General features: G+C 41.8%; 1 protein-coding gene across 5 annotated transcripts in view; it reads left to right on the top strand.

Moving 5' to 3' along the window:
- Positions 1-16694, top strand: part of DLC1 (DLC1 Rho GTPase activating protein) — a 236918-nt gene that overhangs the window by 191718 nt on the left and 28506 nt on the right. The window contains exon 1 of one of the 5 annotated variants that reach the window (XM_074904885.1): positions 6011-6163. The exons of the other annotated variants lie outside the window; for them this stretch is intronic. Coding sequence (XP_074760986.1) covers positions 6151-6163 — 13 coding nt within the window. The 5' untranslated portion in view covers positions 6011-6150. Of the gene's footprint in view, positions 1-6010; positions 6164-16694 lie in introns of those variants that run through there. 5 annotated transcript variants of the gene reach the window in all.

Here is a 16694-nt window from a genome sequence, read left to right as displayed (position 1 = left end):
GTAGACCAAGGCTGCCCAATAAGTTAAAACATAACAAGACTGCAGACAGGTATTTGGAGTCTCATCTAGTGTGCTGTCATAAACAGGACCAAGGATTATGAATCTATCCTGACTCACACCAGGCCTGACTTTATTCACTGGGCTTATTAACATGTGTTTTCCTTCTTCCCCATCTCTGTAGCTTCACATTACATTAACAATAGCTACTCTCCACACTATAGTATCAAGTTAGTACCTCCCCTGATGAATGCTGAGGTGAAATTAGCCATCACAGTGTATGTGTTCCAGTTGCCATAGTTATCATGCTTTATTGAGTCATGGGTTTAAAATTATTTCCTGAGTCCTGGAGATTCCCCAAGGCTAAAACAGCAGCAGTCTTTTACATAATGGGTCAACTGGTCCAGGTGGATGCATGTGCCTATTTCCTCCAGAGGAAATAAGTTTAATGAATATATAGAGTTCATTTTACTAAAAAGCCTTGGATCACACAAGATGGAAGATGGAAGTAAGAAAAACTGTTCTTGAAAGGAAATTTTTCAGTGTTCATAATTTTTTTACTTACTATAATTAAAAAAACAAACAAACAACAAAACTTCCATTCCTTCCCTTCTACTCCTTTTAACCCCAGCTAGGCACTGCATGGCTGACACAGTCTCTCCCAGTGTATCATGCCGAAAAGGATAGCATCTCCTGTGTATTACAACAACACAGCTGCTTCATAAACCAATTTTTAACTGCTGTTTTGACATGTTTAAGGCACCAGACTTTCAGTTTCCATCTACCCTAGTGGGCAACTGGCACCTTACATCTTGTTTTAATGAAGGTTACTGTTGCCTCTCTGAAAGCTGACCTTTTTTCCTTATCAGACTGGAGGCCACGTGTGAACACAGAATGAGGTTTAAAAAAACCCCCATATCTTACCATTAGAATGCCTTGGAAACTGGTGGTTTTAAAGGTGGAAGGTAAAATCTATTTGCTTAAAAATGAAGAGGGAAGAGATAGTTGATTTAGTAACAATATAGCTGCTATCACAAGAACAGAGGGAAAACAAGAGCGTCAGTATTAAAAAAAAAAAACAAACCTCTTCTTTCCCAAGTAACACAAAGCTGAGAGATATGTCCTAAGTTGCTCACCTTTTGTTCATTCTCTAATATATATTTTGAGTAAGAGAATCTTTTGTGCTGTCTTTCTCCCGCAGTTCATTGCACACTGTGACTTGTAAGCGCAGAGGAAGAGGAGAAGTGCAAATCCGAGCACAGCCGCTGCCATTCTTAGGACGCACAAAGAGCAGAGAGGGGCCAAGGATGACTCTGGGTGCCATAGCTGCCACAGGGCCAGCAAGGCAGCTACCACAGCTAAACTTTAGGGATGGTGCTGTGGCAGAGCCAAACCTTTGTTATAGCTTTCCCTAATGGAGTGTGTTAGAGTCAGTCCCCTGGGACCTGCATTATCCATTAGGTCTCACTGAAACAACCACTTCCACTACATACATGCAGAGGTTTTAGTCCTGATAATTTCAGGTTCAGATTTCTTGCTGTGAAGCCGTGATCAATTATCAATGCTGTCTTCATCAGTAAAAGAACAGTTTGTTTATTGTGCATTTTTTAAGTATAAGGAATAAAAATTACTTTTCTGTGCCACAAGCTATATATTTACTCTGGATCATCTCTGAGCTTTCATCACAGGTTACAAATTCTAACTACTCTCCTCTAGCACTTCTTCTAAATAAGGTTTAGGTTGTACAAATCTGCTTTCCCTACTTTCTTGAAAGTTAAATTCAGCTGGTTATTTTCCCAAAGGTGAATCACTTTTTAAAATGTAAAAATATAGCTTTTAATTGAAGGGAAAGACCCATTAACCATAGAAAAAATTCTGCAACCTTCAAAAAATAAATCTTCACCAGTGACAGCATCTTAAACACAATATGGAAAAGATACCCTACATCTCCACCAATTTCTATAAACCAGTGGTATTCCATGCAAGCTGAGGAGCTTACCCTCCATGTTTAAAATGGAATGAAAATACTTATTCTCTCCTCCTCCTGTTTCAGTTTATCTGTATTGATATTTTACTAAATTGTATCTTTGGTAATTATATCAAACTATATAATCATTTTTTTCTCATCTTTTTGTGCATCCATATAATAGAGTCTTTCTTAAGTACAGTGTAAACCTGGTAATTTAATTTTCAGCCTGAACTGTTGAACTCACATGGTGTTTGAGGGCATTCGAAGGCAGACAAAAACATAGAACTCACTGATCCCTTCTTTTAAAATAGTCGTTTATATGCACCACAAAGAGTAGGGCAAAGTTAATTTTTTTTTATTGTTTACTGTTTAAAAAAAAGGAACAAAACCCCCTAAATGTCGCCTGGGATCAAATACAAGTAACAGTCTCCTATACATGATGAGCTGGTAATACTTCTAATTTTATTTCTAAAGGAAGATTTCTAGACCAGAGAGCCCATCAATTACAAGTAGTAGAGCAGCACTTATGTTTATGCAATATAATGACTTTGCTAGGTATTTTGTTAAAAAGTACTTTGGAAAGATGCTTGTTTTCATTTTATGATTCGCTAGTAGGTGAAACAATAGCTTTCCTTCTCTGGACACAAGGAGTTCTTAGTACTGCTTATCTCTGAGCAGTGATAGTGCAAACACTCTTTGTCAAGAGGCCTGAACAATTACAGACTCCTTTAAATAATTACTTTTCAGTAAAGTCAAGTGCTAGAAAACGCAAACTTAATTATTTCACTGACAATGGTTGGAACATGAAGGTCCTTTGGACTGTGGAAATGCTACACACAAATATCCCAGTTGACAAGGATGCCAAGCCTAGAGCCCGAGGCCTGGAAACTTGGGCTGAAACTGCTCTATAATCTATCATGCTGTTGCTAAGAGGATATTAATACTAGCGTTTAGAATTACAATCATGTGTCTCACAATCCTGTGTTTGTACCAGCAGGTCAGTTGACTAATTCCAAATTTGGACTTCTCTGTGTACTGCACTATTTAGAAGAAAAAAGGATGACAAGGGTACAGTTAACCATTAAGGCATTTGGGCCTGGGAGGGAAAACAGAGGACAATCAAGTCCTTATTATTAGATGCACTATGGCAAATCACGCCCTTATGCAGTTACAACAGAAGGGAATTCACCTTTTAATGTGAATAATTGTGCCTGTCAGGCAATCCTTTACAATTACTTTACCATCCAGCAAGAGCTCATTGATTGCATTAGGGATAACAGTACTCCACAGAAACAATCCTCTTAGGCAGGCTACTTCTAAAATCCTGTGTCTCTGTCAGGCAGCTGCCTGCTCTCTGAATAACCAGAGAGATAAAGAAATAAAAATATTAAGGGCCAAAGCTCTACTGATTTCACAACCCTCTTTAAAACCGGATGAGTGATTAGGGTGGTTGTAGCCTGCTAAACACCCATGCCTCAGGTTGAACACTCTCCTCTGAGCACGTTTAACAGCAAATGCAAGACTGGTGCCTTGCTTTTCAGCTCAGAAAATACGCCTGCTTAAACAGCTCTATAGCATTCCAAGTTAAAATGTAAACCAGAGAGACTGCAAATCTTCAAGGGTTGATAACAAACTAGAATCAAAGCCTTTCTCTTTCAGATTACAGCAAGAATCTAATACAGGTCAGTGATAATCCTCCAGCATCTATTTAGCAATGATCCCAGCAGACAAACTGCTCCATCACAAAACTCACTGGTTCTGACATTGCTGAGGGAACCCACAAAGACTAAGTGAGGATGGAGATTCCCCCTTTACTGTGGGAGCTTGATTAGTTTTTGGAAACAGAACCAGAGAGCTGAACTAAAGCACAAACACAGCAGTTTATCAACATCATGATCATTCATTTGCTATTTTACAAAGTGGTAGAGGTGAGAATGATAACCCTTGATTTAAAACTACTGAGAGCTTCCCATCTTCTGTGTCTGGGCCACATTCGTTGAATATTCACTGATCTCATCACTCACCCCGTTCAGAACCCTCATACAAAACTCTCTTACTTCAAATTCTTGTTTTGCATCTATCGCACAACTCTCTCGCTTCGGATTTTACTTCACTGCCCCACATCCCCCCTCATTCTTAGCTTTTTTCAGTTCCTTTTCACACTGTCCACTCCTCCAAACCCTTCCCATTTTTTTCTGCAGAGTAAAAGTCCATTCTTTCCTTCTTCAAAACTTCCTGTGGGTTCTACACAAAAGCTTCCTATACAGAGATGCACACTTGGTCCAGGAAGCAACCTAGGCAGTCCATGTTTACAAGAATAAACCCTGCTTTTTACCAAGGGTTTATTAACTTGACACACAGTGGTCTTCTGCTTCCAGCATTATTGCTGTGATGGAAAATCCTTAGTACCAGCATGCTTTCCTACATGTTCTGGCTAATTTTAAAAAAAAATTTTCCCCCTCCTTTTGAGGATGCTTTATTGGAGAGACAAATTCTCTCTTTTCTAGAATTCAGAATCTGAAAATCACACACAATGCGCAACCAGCGTTTTCTATCTCGTCATGACTATTCTGTCACCTCCTAGTCTACCAGTTGCATAAAACTATAGAGAATGCAGACAGAAAGCCATCTAGACTGGGATTACTTTGTCTGTTCAACAGCTGGGGTGTAGCGTATGTCTGTCTTCCCTGCGTTAGAGTTAAGAATTCACATTTCATGAGCTTGACCTACCCTGTAAATATATATCCCGGTGCTTTACAAGAAGCATTAAAACTGCAGGTAAATGTGGCTATGCCAAAAAGAGTTGGAGCGAGTTTACATGCGAAGAGGTAATTGATTAAGTGGGTAACTTATGTAAAGTCAAGCTTGAAGATAAGGTGCAGTTCCATGCTCTTCTGGGCTATTAAAGTAAATTAATGACCTGGAGCTGTGTAGGGATTTCCAGAAACAACACTATAACAGCCAACTGGCCACAGTTTGCAGCCTATAGAAGGAGGAGATGTTTATTCTTCAGCAAATTGTCTGGTCAGGCACCACACTATATATACTCTGTATCTGACAGACCATAGTGCAGAAATGACAACTGAATCTTAGACTAACACCAGTGAGTATAAAATACAATGTTGTCTTGGAAGAAAATGAACCAATCATAATCTTTGACAGGACCCAGATATTTTCAGAATTTCACAGTACTCTTTTTCCATGCTGATTGTTAGGCAGCTGCTCAAAAGTAGCTATTTTGTGCCATTTTTAAAGCCCTGAAAGTAAGTGTCAACCAAGAAATAAGTATGCTAACAAACCTTGCAAAATATACAGGGGAGTAAATGGTGTAGAGAGTGACTCCCAGGCACAGACCTATGAAGCCAGGCTTTGCTTTGCTATCGGCAAGCCATGCCTATGGACATGCTGTGGTCCCCATAGGGAAAACGCTGGTTTCCATCCAGGTCCAGACTGAGACTTTGATGATGTGCAGGCATTTTCAACGTTTCACAGCACTCTTCGACATGCTGCCCCGGGGAGGGAGGCACCAGGAGCCCTGGCCACCCTGCACGGTTTGCTTCAGGCTGAAGGCTCAGCATCCCCCGTGCCTAGGGCTGCTCAGGCCTTCCCAGCCCTCACCAGTTCATACCGCCAAGGAGCCACGCTGCCTTCTCTATTAGCACTCCTCTGGACGGTTCCTGGAAGACGTATTTAGAACTTTGCTGACCGCTTTTCATAAACATCACTATCGCCTAAAGGCCACCACGATAGCTGATAGCCATTAAAAATCACAAAGGAGTAAAGGGGGCATAAGCCATTTGATCGTCTTTGACCGAATTACCTTTGGTTTGTGAAGTTCCCCGTGACAACTCCCCCAGGCGTGCAACGAGGCGGGGGGTGGGGGGGGGGGTGTAGTCGCGTCGCTTTCTGTTTGTATTTATGGGTCAAGACCAGGTGAGCGCTTGCCCGCGCGTAAGTGTAACCTCCCTGCGCGGCGGGTAGGCGCGGAGCGGCGGCGGGGCGGGTCCTGGCGGCGGCAGCAGCGGCGGGGGCGGGGGCGCCCGGAGGGGCCGGGCGGTCGCGCCGCTCCGCTCCGCTCTGCCGGGTGTCAGTTGCGAGCCGCCGCCGCGCAGGCAGGCAGGCAGGCAGGGACGCAGGCAGCACGGCAGGCAGCCCCGCGGAGACACCGTGGCAGGCGGGGGACCATGATCCTCACTCGTAAGCTCAGGGCTCGCCCGCCCTGCTCGTTCGGTGAGGGGCGGGGGTTGGGGGGTGGCGGCTGCTCGCCCGGGGGCGCAGGCTCCGCGCATCGCGGCCAGCGTTGCCGGGAGGTACCTTGGCGGCAGCGCGATGGCGTTTGGGGGGACAGGGGTCCCTCTTTTGTTATTGCAAAGCGCTGGCAGGAGCGCGGGCGGGCTTCCCGGGGGGCGGCGGCTGCCCCGGCCAGCGGTGCGGTACGGTGCGGTGCGGTGCGCGGCGCATCCCCAGCCGCGGGTCTTGGCCCCGCCGGCCCGTCCGGGTTTGTGGGGGTGAGAAGCGCCCGTCGGGGCGGGGGCAGCCCCAGGTGAGACGGCAGCGCTGCGGGAGCCCTGAATGACTTTTGTCGCAGGGAAGCGGCAGCCCATTGCGGCTCTGCTCGGGAAGCGCCGGCCGAAAGGGTTAACATCGGCAGGACCCAAGGCGCGGAGCTGTGGAGGTGCCGCGGGCGCGGAGCGGCGCGCAGGTTGCGGCCTCTCTCTGTGAAGGGCACCATGACCCATCTCCTCTCTCTTTTTTTGGTGTTTTTTCCCTTTTTTTTTTTTTTTTTTTTTTTTTTTTTCCCTGTCTCTGGGAGTCCCTGCGAGACGGGAATCATCGAGTTTCTTTTTAAGTTCTTCATAATTAGCCCGGTGGCCTCCAGGAGCCCGGTGGCTCCTGCCGTGCGGCGGTGGCCAGCCCTGATGTCACCCCCGGAGGCTTTGATCCCGGTGGAGGAGCGGCACCTCCTGCCAGCCGGGATCACCCCCACCTCCGCCCTCTTCTCGGGGCAAACCAAAAATCGATGCTGTTTTTCAGTCGGGCAGTTTTATGTTCCGTGTCACCCTCCCCTTTTTTTTTGCAAGCAACCACCAATAGCTTAGTTCCACCATAACTGTGAAGTTGTTGAGCGATGTCTTGCCATTAGCCTAATGAGCTCATTGCCAGTCAAGGGCACTTACTATCTGTAGAACAAATTTTTTTTTTTCCTTTCTTTCTTTTCTTTGTTCCCCTGTTCTCTTTGGGAAAAATTAGAATAGTGAAGAAATAACTGCATTTAAACACTGTATTTAACTAGGTCAGACGTTTCTGCCTGATGTGTCATGGTACTTCACACATGTGAATTTAAAGACTGGGGAATATAATTTTATTTTAGCCATCAATTATGGATGCTCTTATTTTTTTACAGGAGTCAGTGTGATCTGTTTGAATTGCCCTGCCCTGATCAAGAAATTCCCAGCAACAAATCAGTAACAATGCTCTGAGTCAGGTCATGTTTTAAGGCTCTTTGTAATGGACATAAGGAAGAGACAAGCAGAATTCATACAAGCCTCTGAGTATAAATTTATTAACAGTTCGGTGTCAGACTGATTCAGCATCTGTCTGGCAACCAGGCAATTGCTGGCTGACAGCAAATGGAGTTGGTATTAGCCACATTTGTTGATGCCACAGCTGTAGCCTGCTATCTTGTCTTCCAGGTATCCTTACTGATGTCCTGTAGGCATCCTGATCTGCCTGTCCAGTAGAAGCAACAAAAAAGAGAAGGGCCAAGGTGACCAGGAAGTGGGATCAGTGTCTCTCTAGCACATGGGTTTAGGTTACTACTTCAGTTTGTCTGTGGGACCCTGATTAGGACTGAGATTCTTTGATTATAAAATATAGTATATGCAAAAGAAGAAGTGTATACTGTTTTGAGAGGATTCCTTTCATCTACAAGTTCATAGAAATCAAAGCATTTGGAGCTAGCTTTTGTTACCTCTAGGACTTCCTGATCTCTTTATCTTCTTTTAAAATAACTTGGTTTATTAATAGGGTTATTTTTTGTCAAAAGGAAGTACAGATACATAGTTTGAAACATCATGGAGCTGTTGTTAACATTTCATTTCTAAGTGGTAGTTTAAACCAAGAATATTTCTTGTCATGTTTTTATTTGGGTTTTAAATCTGTTGTGTAGATTCAGCCTAGGATTTTTAATTCTTGAGTCAGGGTCTTCCCGGACAGTTCTGCAGCTGCCCTTGCTGGGCCAGAGAGAGATTGGTGCTAGTCATGGAAGCTTTCAAGTACTCTGTGTGTTTTGCCTCTGGTGGGGGCAGGAAAAAGGTACTGCAGTTGTCCTTATGTGCTAATCTTGAATGTTTATATTAGGATTCCTAGAAGAAGAACATGAGAGGTGACTTGGTTTTACTTTTCTCGTTCTTCAAATTCTAGGCAATGGTTGGTTTGTGGCATGTGAATTTATGAGTTCTGCAAATATTTAGAGATGCAGTTTGCACGATAAAAATTTTTCTGGTCAGAATACCACAGTATGTTATGTTTGGGCTTCTTGAGAGATTCAGACTTCTCTTCCAATTTTGCTCTGCTTGGAATTGTGCTATTGGCTTCAGCATAAACACAACTGCACCCTTGGCTGGTTAAAAGGAGATGGAGGAAGAGAACTCCTGTGCTTAACAGGATGGTCCTGTACTGTAAACAAATGCTTTTCATGCTTAACTATCATTCCTAGCAACAGGAAGAAGGAAATGAGGCTATGCAGAAGGACCCTGACACATTTCAGACAATGCCAGACCCACCCTAGCATTCATACAGTATAGCCAGAAGACTTGGGGAAATAAAAATAACTTCAGATGTTTCCCCTTCCTTCTTGTGCATATTATAGAAATAAAGTAATCAAATCATCCACCCAAGGTTTTTTTTCACAGAAAACTTACTTGTTTCATCTCCACTGATGATGCCCCTATATATTTTATATATTTTCATCGGGTATCATATTGTTCTGCTTACAGTATGATCCTCAGTGATTCAGGGCGAATGAATTATGAAACACTATATCCTCTCTAGTGATGTAGTAATTTTGGTAATTTCAGCAATTCCAGTTTTATTACTTGCTTATACCTATGCTATCAGTAAATCTGACTGGTACAGGCTATCTGGATTGTCTTGTGGGGTTTTTTATTTCCAAAGTTTTTTTTGAAGTTTTTTCTTTTTTTCATTTTTATTTTCTCTTCCATTTTTTCCCCCTTCTCCTGTTTTAAGGAAAAAACAGTGTCTTCCAGCAGTGATGAGCAAGTCCCATGAAAGGGGCACAGGACTGGGCTGTGGTTGGAGCTCTCTGGTTCTTTTCACTGGACACTTACTCTGCCATACTTACTGACACTGAGTACTACCCTATCCCACACAGCAAACCTTTGAAATCAGGAGATCTGTAAAATGAAGTCAAGAGTGACATTAATTCACTGAGTTTCATTATCTGAAAGTTACAGGTAATACTACGTGCCTTTCTGAAGTACTTTGGTGTCTTTAGAAGAGCATGATAAGCATTGTTATTTATGTTAGGATGAATATTCTTTCAAATATTGTCTAGTATTTGTTTCCCTTGGGAAGGACTGTGCTAGATGAGACTGGTTCAGGAAAAAATATTGTCCAGTCTCCCTTCTAATGAAGACACAATGTGATGGCTCACTTATCGCTACTGGTGACATTTTTTTAAAGTCCAAATTGGTGCAGAATTCCTTAGATTTGGTTTTAAATATGATTTATATTTGTCTAAATCTCTATGCAAATGCTCATCTGAGGCTGTGCAAAGAACTCTTCCTGAGGAGATGCATAAAGGACATTTTTTGAAGCCAGGGGTGGACACAGTGTGACCTTCCCAGACCTATTCTTGTCATTTACTGAAGATTCAAGATCAAGAAAAATGTATCCCCCTACATTCTTGCATTTTGGGAATGTTCTTTCTGTGACCCTGTAGACTCACAGAACTGGATGCTCTGCTGGCCGCCCTTCCCTCTGCTCTCCGTATGTGTGTCTGAGAACAGATTTCCTGTGCATTAGAAGAAACTTTCCAGTGTAAAGCTTCATGATCTATTTTAACTTACCACCTGCTTTCCAAATATAGTCTCTGCTTTCATTTGCAGTGCTGTGTAGACTTTGCAGTGCTACCATGGCTCTGCTGTATCTAGACCATTCTCTTAAGGTGTGACCATGAGACCAAGTACTAAGAAAAGCATTTTTGAGTATGCAATATCACAGACAGAATACTGTAGCTGTCTGTAATATCTGGAAATAGAAAGTTCATAGTAATATTTGCTTTGGGAAAATCCAGGTTTGCATCTTTAATTCTAATTTAGGGAAAGAGGCACTCAGCTGGGACATTACCAGCTTTATGCTGGGCTGTTACACTGCAGCTGGTATTTTGTGTCCAGTGTTGTATCATCCACACAGTGCAGTCTGGGGACTGAGTCATCAATGAGGTAAGCGCTAGATGGTTGTGATGCAAAGGTAGTCTCTCTTCCATACAGTTCTTCCTCTGAGTGTGGATGGTTTTGAGTTTATGGGTTAACAAGCTAGAAGAAGTAACTATCAGTATAAAATCTACTTTCTTCTGTATGAACCATTGAGACAGCTCAGATCAGCTCTTATATGGCATTATTATTTCCTAGATCTGAACAGTTAAACCAGACTTTGGTTGGCCATTTTTAGAGGAAGTATATGTCATGCTGGACCTGCTCACCTTTGCCTCCCTTTGTAGCCTAGTGAGCCTTGGATTTGAGCTTTGCATACAGTATGCAAGTTTACTAGCTCACGGACAGAGTGCAATGGGAGGATATTAATGCTGGGCTTGGGAGTAGAAATGGTTAATGTTTGCCCCTCTGGAATGTCCTTAAAGGTCATTCTAACCAAGTAATTTCTGAGAGAAGAGAAGGTTAAAGTCATCTTCTGTTTCCCAGTCTTTGGAGGAGGATTCGTTTCTCACTCTGGAATCTGTCAACATGACCTCCTTCAGAGGATCTGACTAACTGCTTTCTCTGTCCCAAATAATCCTCTTCCAAGACCACCCTGTGTTAATCAGCCCAGATAAATAACCCTCATGCCCAATTATTTCTTAAGGTTTTTTTAAGTCACTTGACATCTGTGAATCTTCTTAAAAATTAATGGGAGAAGACCATCTTTAATCTATAAAAAGAACTGTTCTTTGGCAGGAAAACTGCCCCATGAAGCTTTAGTCTCCTGTTTAAACAAAGTTAGTTTTTAAATTGCATTTTTTTTAAATTTCTTTTTTAATCCTCCTGTATATGCTAAAAATGCAAAAAAAACACATTTAGGAATAAATTATGAACCTGATTTACAGTGTAAACCAGGACTTGTGATGTTTCTTTTGTGTCCTAGCACATGCTTTCCCAAAGTCTTCAGCAAATTAGGAAGTACTGCAGCCAACTTTGGGCAGTTAGAAGCATATTTAATAGTGTGAAGATAAGCAGTAATTGCAATCTGTTATGGAGTATATAGGGAAAGTGCTTGACAGAGACAAGGGAAATATCCTTGATTCCAGTACCCCCATGTTAAATCCTGAAATGGCACTGATTTGATGCTTTTCAGAGTATAACAGTTGCTCCAGGTCTCCTTGACAGAGGGGATGACCTCTTGCCAGCCAGGGCATGCTCTGGGAGTGGTGGTTGTGCCCCCTCTGCCCTCCTGCCATCAGGCACTGGCCTTACTTGTGCTCCGATGAAAACCTGGGCTGTTCCCCATGCTTGGGATGGGTCTTATGGCACAACTGGACTTAGCAGAAGTCTAATTTAAAATATTTTTTTGGATAGGAATATTTATTCCTCAAAAAGTATTGTTGGGTTTTAGAGACCCATGGATCCATGTGGGAAGGGCTTAATTCCTCTGAAATTCATGGAGGCTTCCACTGATTTCAGCAAGTGATGACTCAATCCCTAAACGTTTTAAATATTTTCAACAATTGCTGTTTCTCTTGTTAAGTTTTGAGCTGAAAAACTTCTGAAGTTATTTCAATATGCTGAAGACTATGAAAAGGAGATTCAAGTTAATTAGATTTCGGTACACAAAAGCAGCATTGTGATTCCTATGCTAGCCAAGAGGATTGGTGAGCAATTAAAACTACTATACTGTGTAACCTGGTACAGTTGGTAGGGAGGGAAATTATATACAGCCAACATATATCTATGTGGATATTTTGGAAACTAATCACACACACATATATATTTAATTTATTTAGCTTTCATCATTAAGGAAATAAACAAACTTAAACCCTCATCAGTGGAAGTAAGCCATTTGGCTTTCCAAAAGCTTTGCTGACAAAAAAAAACGTGTTCAAGCTTCCTGATTTTTTTCAGAGAAAATAGCAATATATGATCTTAAACATCTGTTTCCTTACTTCATCTGTTCCCACACAAATTCCAAACATACTCTGTTTCTTCTCCCAGTGTCCTGTGGTTTATACATAACATCAGCAGCATAGTTACTGTCTTGCTGCAAGGCTCCTTAACTCGAAAAAAACAGTCCCATGTTTAACCCAAAGCCAGCAGGAACACGAGAGTGTTTCTTCAGTCATCATCATATAGTTGAGAAACATTTGAGTAACATTCCCCACCACCACCTCTTTCTAGGGCTTTTATGACTAGAAAGCAGTATATATATTCGGTGTCATATATGGTTTCTTTCAAGAAGTTGTGGTTTTTTCCTCCAGGAAGTTTTTGGTAAGAAATATTTTCTTAAAATGGTGTGTGCATCCTTATCAGCTTGAACTGACTGTTGAGGCAGGCAGCATTAAGTGGAGATCAAGCATGTATTGTTTGACTGTGGAAGGTAGATTGAAGCATACAGGAAAAACAGGAGCACATCAAAAAAGGCAGCTGCTATTTCAGAATGTAAGTTGCACTTTAAAAGTGAAAGGAGAAAGGGGACCCTCTCAGGAAGGTTGTTAGCTTTCACATCAAACCCTGCAAGCTTGTCATCAGTTCAAAAGCCTTACTCATTATTCTCTTGGACTCACTGGTTCTTCCAGAAATGCATCATAAGATTAGATTATTCTCTTAGAATAAGAAGAGATTCCAAACATGTTAGAAATTTGGCAAGAACTTTTAATGGGATTTTCAAAATTCTCTAGCTTTTAGTGGTTGAATGTTTATTGACAAATATACCAAGTTTCAGTGTTTGAGGACATTATCCTTATAAAATGCTGTTCTTCATTAATTACATTTTTGGTTTCTTCAGTCTTTGCTACATGCTGATTTCTTGAAAGTTGTGGAGCACCAAGTTAATGATACTGCCTAAAGAATATTTGACTGTATAGGTTTGAGAAAAAACAGACATGAAAAAGAATTTAATTATTTTCAAGCTACAGTCACATATCTTCAAAGCGAAAACCATCTGAGGCCATGGACACGTAGCAGGCTAACTCTTAGGAAGTCATACTGTCCCAGCTTTAAAGGGCTGCAGGCGTATGACGTTACACAGAACTTATTTATCATTTTTAGTGCCTGGACTGCTCATTTGTAGACAGCTGCCACAGTTTAGTTTTTTCCTGGTTTGTCTCAGATTTCACATCCGTGTTCATGTATCTGTAGACTGAGTTGTTGGATAGTGTGATCAAGTCTAGTGTTGGGACCACAATTCACATCAGCAATGTAATTCAAGCACTTGGAAAAATAATTGCTTGTACTTGGGCAGTGGAATTCTATCCAGAGAAGAATATTTCTCATATATACCACAGCTGTTCTTAAAAAATATGATCCTGAATTATCTCAAACTTCTTAATAGCTCAGGACAGTGTTTTGCAAATTTTGCAAAACACCAGAAATTTCAGAGGGGCATGATATTTCGGGACAGGTAACTTCTGATACAGACAGAAAAAGAGGATGAGCCTTCTGAGCATGCAAGGTCTTTTGCAGCCATTAAATTGGAGCATCAGTCCTGGGTGAGAATGAATCCTCTTTGTGCTCCATCTGTGCCTTAGAAAATGTGCAGGTAGTTAATGGAGTTTTATGGATTACAGTAAGAAGCAAGCAGGTTCATCTCTAGCATTCAGAATGAGAAATCACATTCTCTGCATTGCATGGAAAAGAGTCTCCTGCAAACTAATTTGGGAAGATGATTTTTGCATTCAATTTTTGCTTTTTTTTTTTTTTTTTTTTCTTTCTGAAAATGTCAAATAGTGAATTTCAACTAGAATGACATGGTCAAAAATTAAGACCAAAAAGAACCCCAAACAAACTAGTTGTTAGGTATGGCATTGGAGTGAAGCTTCAGCAATAAAGCCCATTTTTGCTGAAACATGATTTTAATGACATTGATTTGACCAGTCTCGCTACAGTTTTTTGCAATCTGCTCTCTTAACAGAGCCAAAAGGTGAGATGAGTAAAACTGATGTGTTGAGGTGCTAATGTGTCTATAAAGGTGTCTTAAGTTGAGGCGAGAGGAAACCATCTGCTTGGAAGAACTGTTCATAAGATGTTTAGCACTTAGGTGAAAATTGAGTCAGTGCATGACTGTACGAAGATATATCTGCTTTGCCCCTTGTCCCAAAGACCCTGAAAGAGCTGGTGCTTAAGTTGCATGTTATTTCATGGAAGCAAAAAGAAAGGAAGAATGAAAGCAAATGATCTTGCTACTCCTTAGCTAGACTGTTATGATTTTTTTTTTTTTCTGAAAGGACATTACTGCAGCATCACACTGTGTGGTTTTTATTTTCTATGGGAAGGAAGGTATCGTCCAACAAAAGGCTACAGTCATCTTAGAGCTCTCCTTTCTGCAACTGCAGTATCAAACAAGGTGTGAACTGAGAAGTTTTTGATATGAAGTTTTAGACTTGCAAACTTGCAGGGCCAAGAACCAAGATTAACCAAAGTTAAACAAAAAGGAAGTTAGAAGTTTCCATTTTCACCTACCAATTTGGGGAAGAATTGGGTCCTCCTAACCCCCCAGGAAGTGGGTAAATAAGGACTAATGGTTCCCAACCATACACAAAAGGAACTCCTAACCCTGATTTGAGCATGGAGGCCTGCTTTGTGAAACGGACCAACAAATAAAGCTGTTTCCAATAAAAATTTCCTGTTTCCTCTTTAACACATTTGCCTGCTGTTTGCTTACACTACACCAAGAATAAAGACTTCATTGTACTCTTTTTTTTTTTTTCTTTTTTTTTTTTGGATTTTGTTTTGTTTTACTTTCTAAGAGGGTTTTTTTGTGTATCAGGACATTTAGAAATAATAGCGTGATTTCTTTCTTGCCAGCAGTTCTTTCATACAAGAACCTCCTGCTGCTGGGGGAGGGCACAGGACGCACATCTGAAAAGCTGCACATACATTTCTTGCCTGGAATGTATACTGAATTGTAGTTTATTGTAAAGGTTTTAGCTGGCAAGGATGTTTAATTCAGAAAGGAAGTGGCACTGCAGGAATGAAGTGGAAGGAGGGAATGAGACCAGACCCTTGCCTGCAGCAATTTGTATCAGCTCAGCTGCCAGGTCTTCATCGGAAGGATGCTCACGGTGGAAAATTGCTTTGCATATCATAGCAGATTAATTGGAGCTGAAGTAGGTCTTCCCTAAAATGGCTTGTAAAGCAGTGTAGAGTTCCTCTGCAAGGTTTATCTCCCTGTAGCTCTCAGCTGACCCCAACTAAGCAGATGTGTGCTTGGCAGTGAGTTTGTAGCTCAGGTAATGATCTGTAACCTAGGTCTCCTGGGAGACTGAAAAAAGGCTTCTAGGTGCCCTGTCCCTTCTAAAACGTTTTTACAAGTAGTGGAAAAATCTGATTTGGGAAGTTCTGTGCTTCTCTCTTTTGCCCTTCATTATCCTGGTTGACACTGATCCAGATAACAAGGACTTGCATATTTTTCCATGTCCCCCTGAATATGAAATCATGGCAGCTGGCAAACCAAGAGTCCCAGGGCTGATGCTGCTGAGATGGAAGAAAAGCTGGTATTTAGAAAGTGTGGGAATGAGCCTTCTCCTCTAGCGTAGTTTAAATGATTTGACCAGAACGTCAGGTTTAGCTTATGTATTTTATTCTCAGAGGCGGGTTCCAGTTAAGTTGTGGTAATGAACTTTTTACCTATACAAGTTTTCAACTGTGTAAGTTTGAATCTCTTAGTGACCAAGCTTGTTCTGTGTACTCAGCTTTCTGTGCAGCCCATTCAGTGCACCCTGGGCTGGATTCTCCCTCTGGCTGTATTTTGATCTGCGTGATTTTCACATACATACGCAGTTTTGTTCATAGTCTGACTCCTCAGTAGCTGTCAGAGTTGAGATGGGGAAGCTGGATGAGAAATGACCTTTCCATTCATCTGGTCACAGCACACTGGTACAGTCTAGGAGCAATCCTGGGTTTGGCCAACTGGAGTTGAACAAAAGGACCTGCTTTTTTAGGTCCCATCTCCATTCTGTCTACCATATCCCTCTCTGACACACACTTTGTGTGGATGACCGTGACACAGAGAGAGAACCCTGGCCATGGGGGACTCCCTGGCCCCTTCTTCCAGACAGATCTCCAAACCCCTTGCCCTTCCAAGGACTTGCAACAGGAGCCAGAAACTAGACCCCTGGCTTTTCCAAAATGTTTGAGATGGAAGTGGGGCAAATATTGCTTTTAAACTGTTGGTGCTGTCCTATACCCAGCCCTAGATATTTGGCTAGTCTTATCGATGAACAGATGCACTGGTGTTTTATTATTCTCTGCAATTCTTGTGGCCAGCCAGGAATTACTCA

Source organism: Athene noctua, chromosome 4 (genome assembly GCF_965140245.1).
Source record: "Athene noctua chromosome 4, bAthNoc1.hap1.1, whole genome shotgun sequence".
In the NCBI taxonomy this organism is placed as follows: domain Eukaryota; kingdom Metazoa; phylum Chordata; class Aves; order Strigiformes; family Strigidae; genus Athene; species Athene noctua.
The sequence above is the reverse complement of the archived record's forward strand: the minus strand, read 5'-3'. Positions and strand labels throughout refer to the sequence as shown.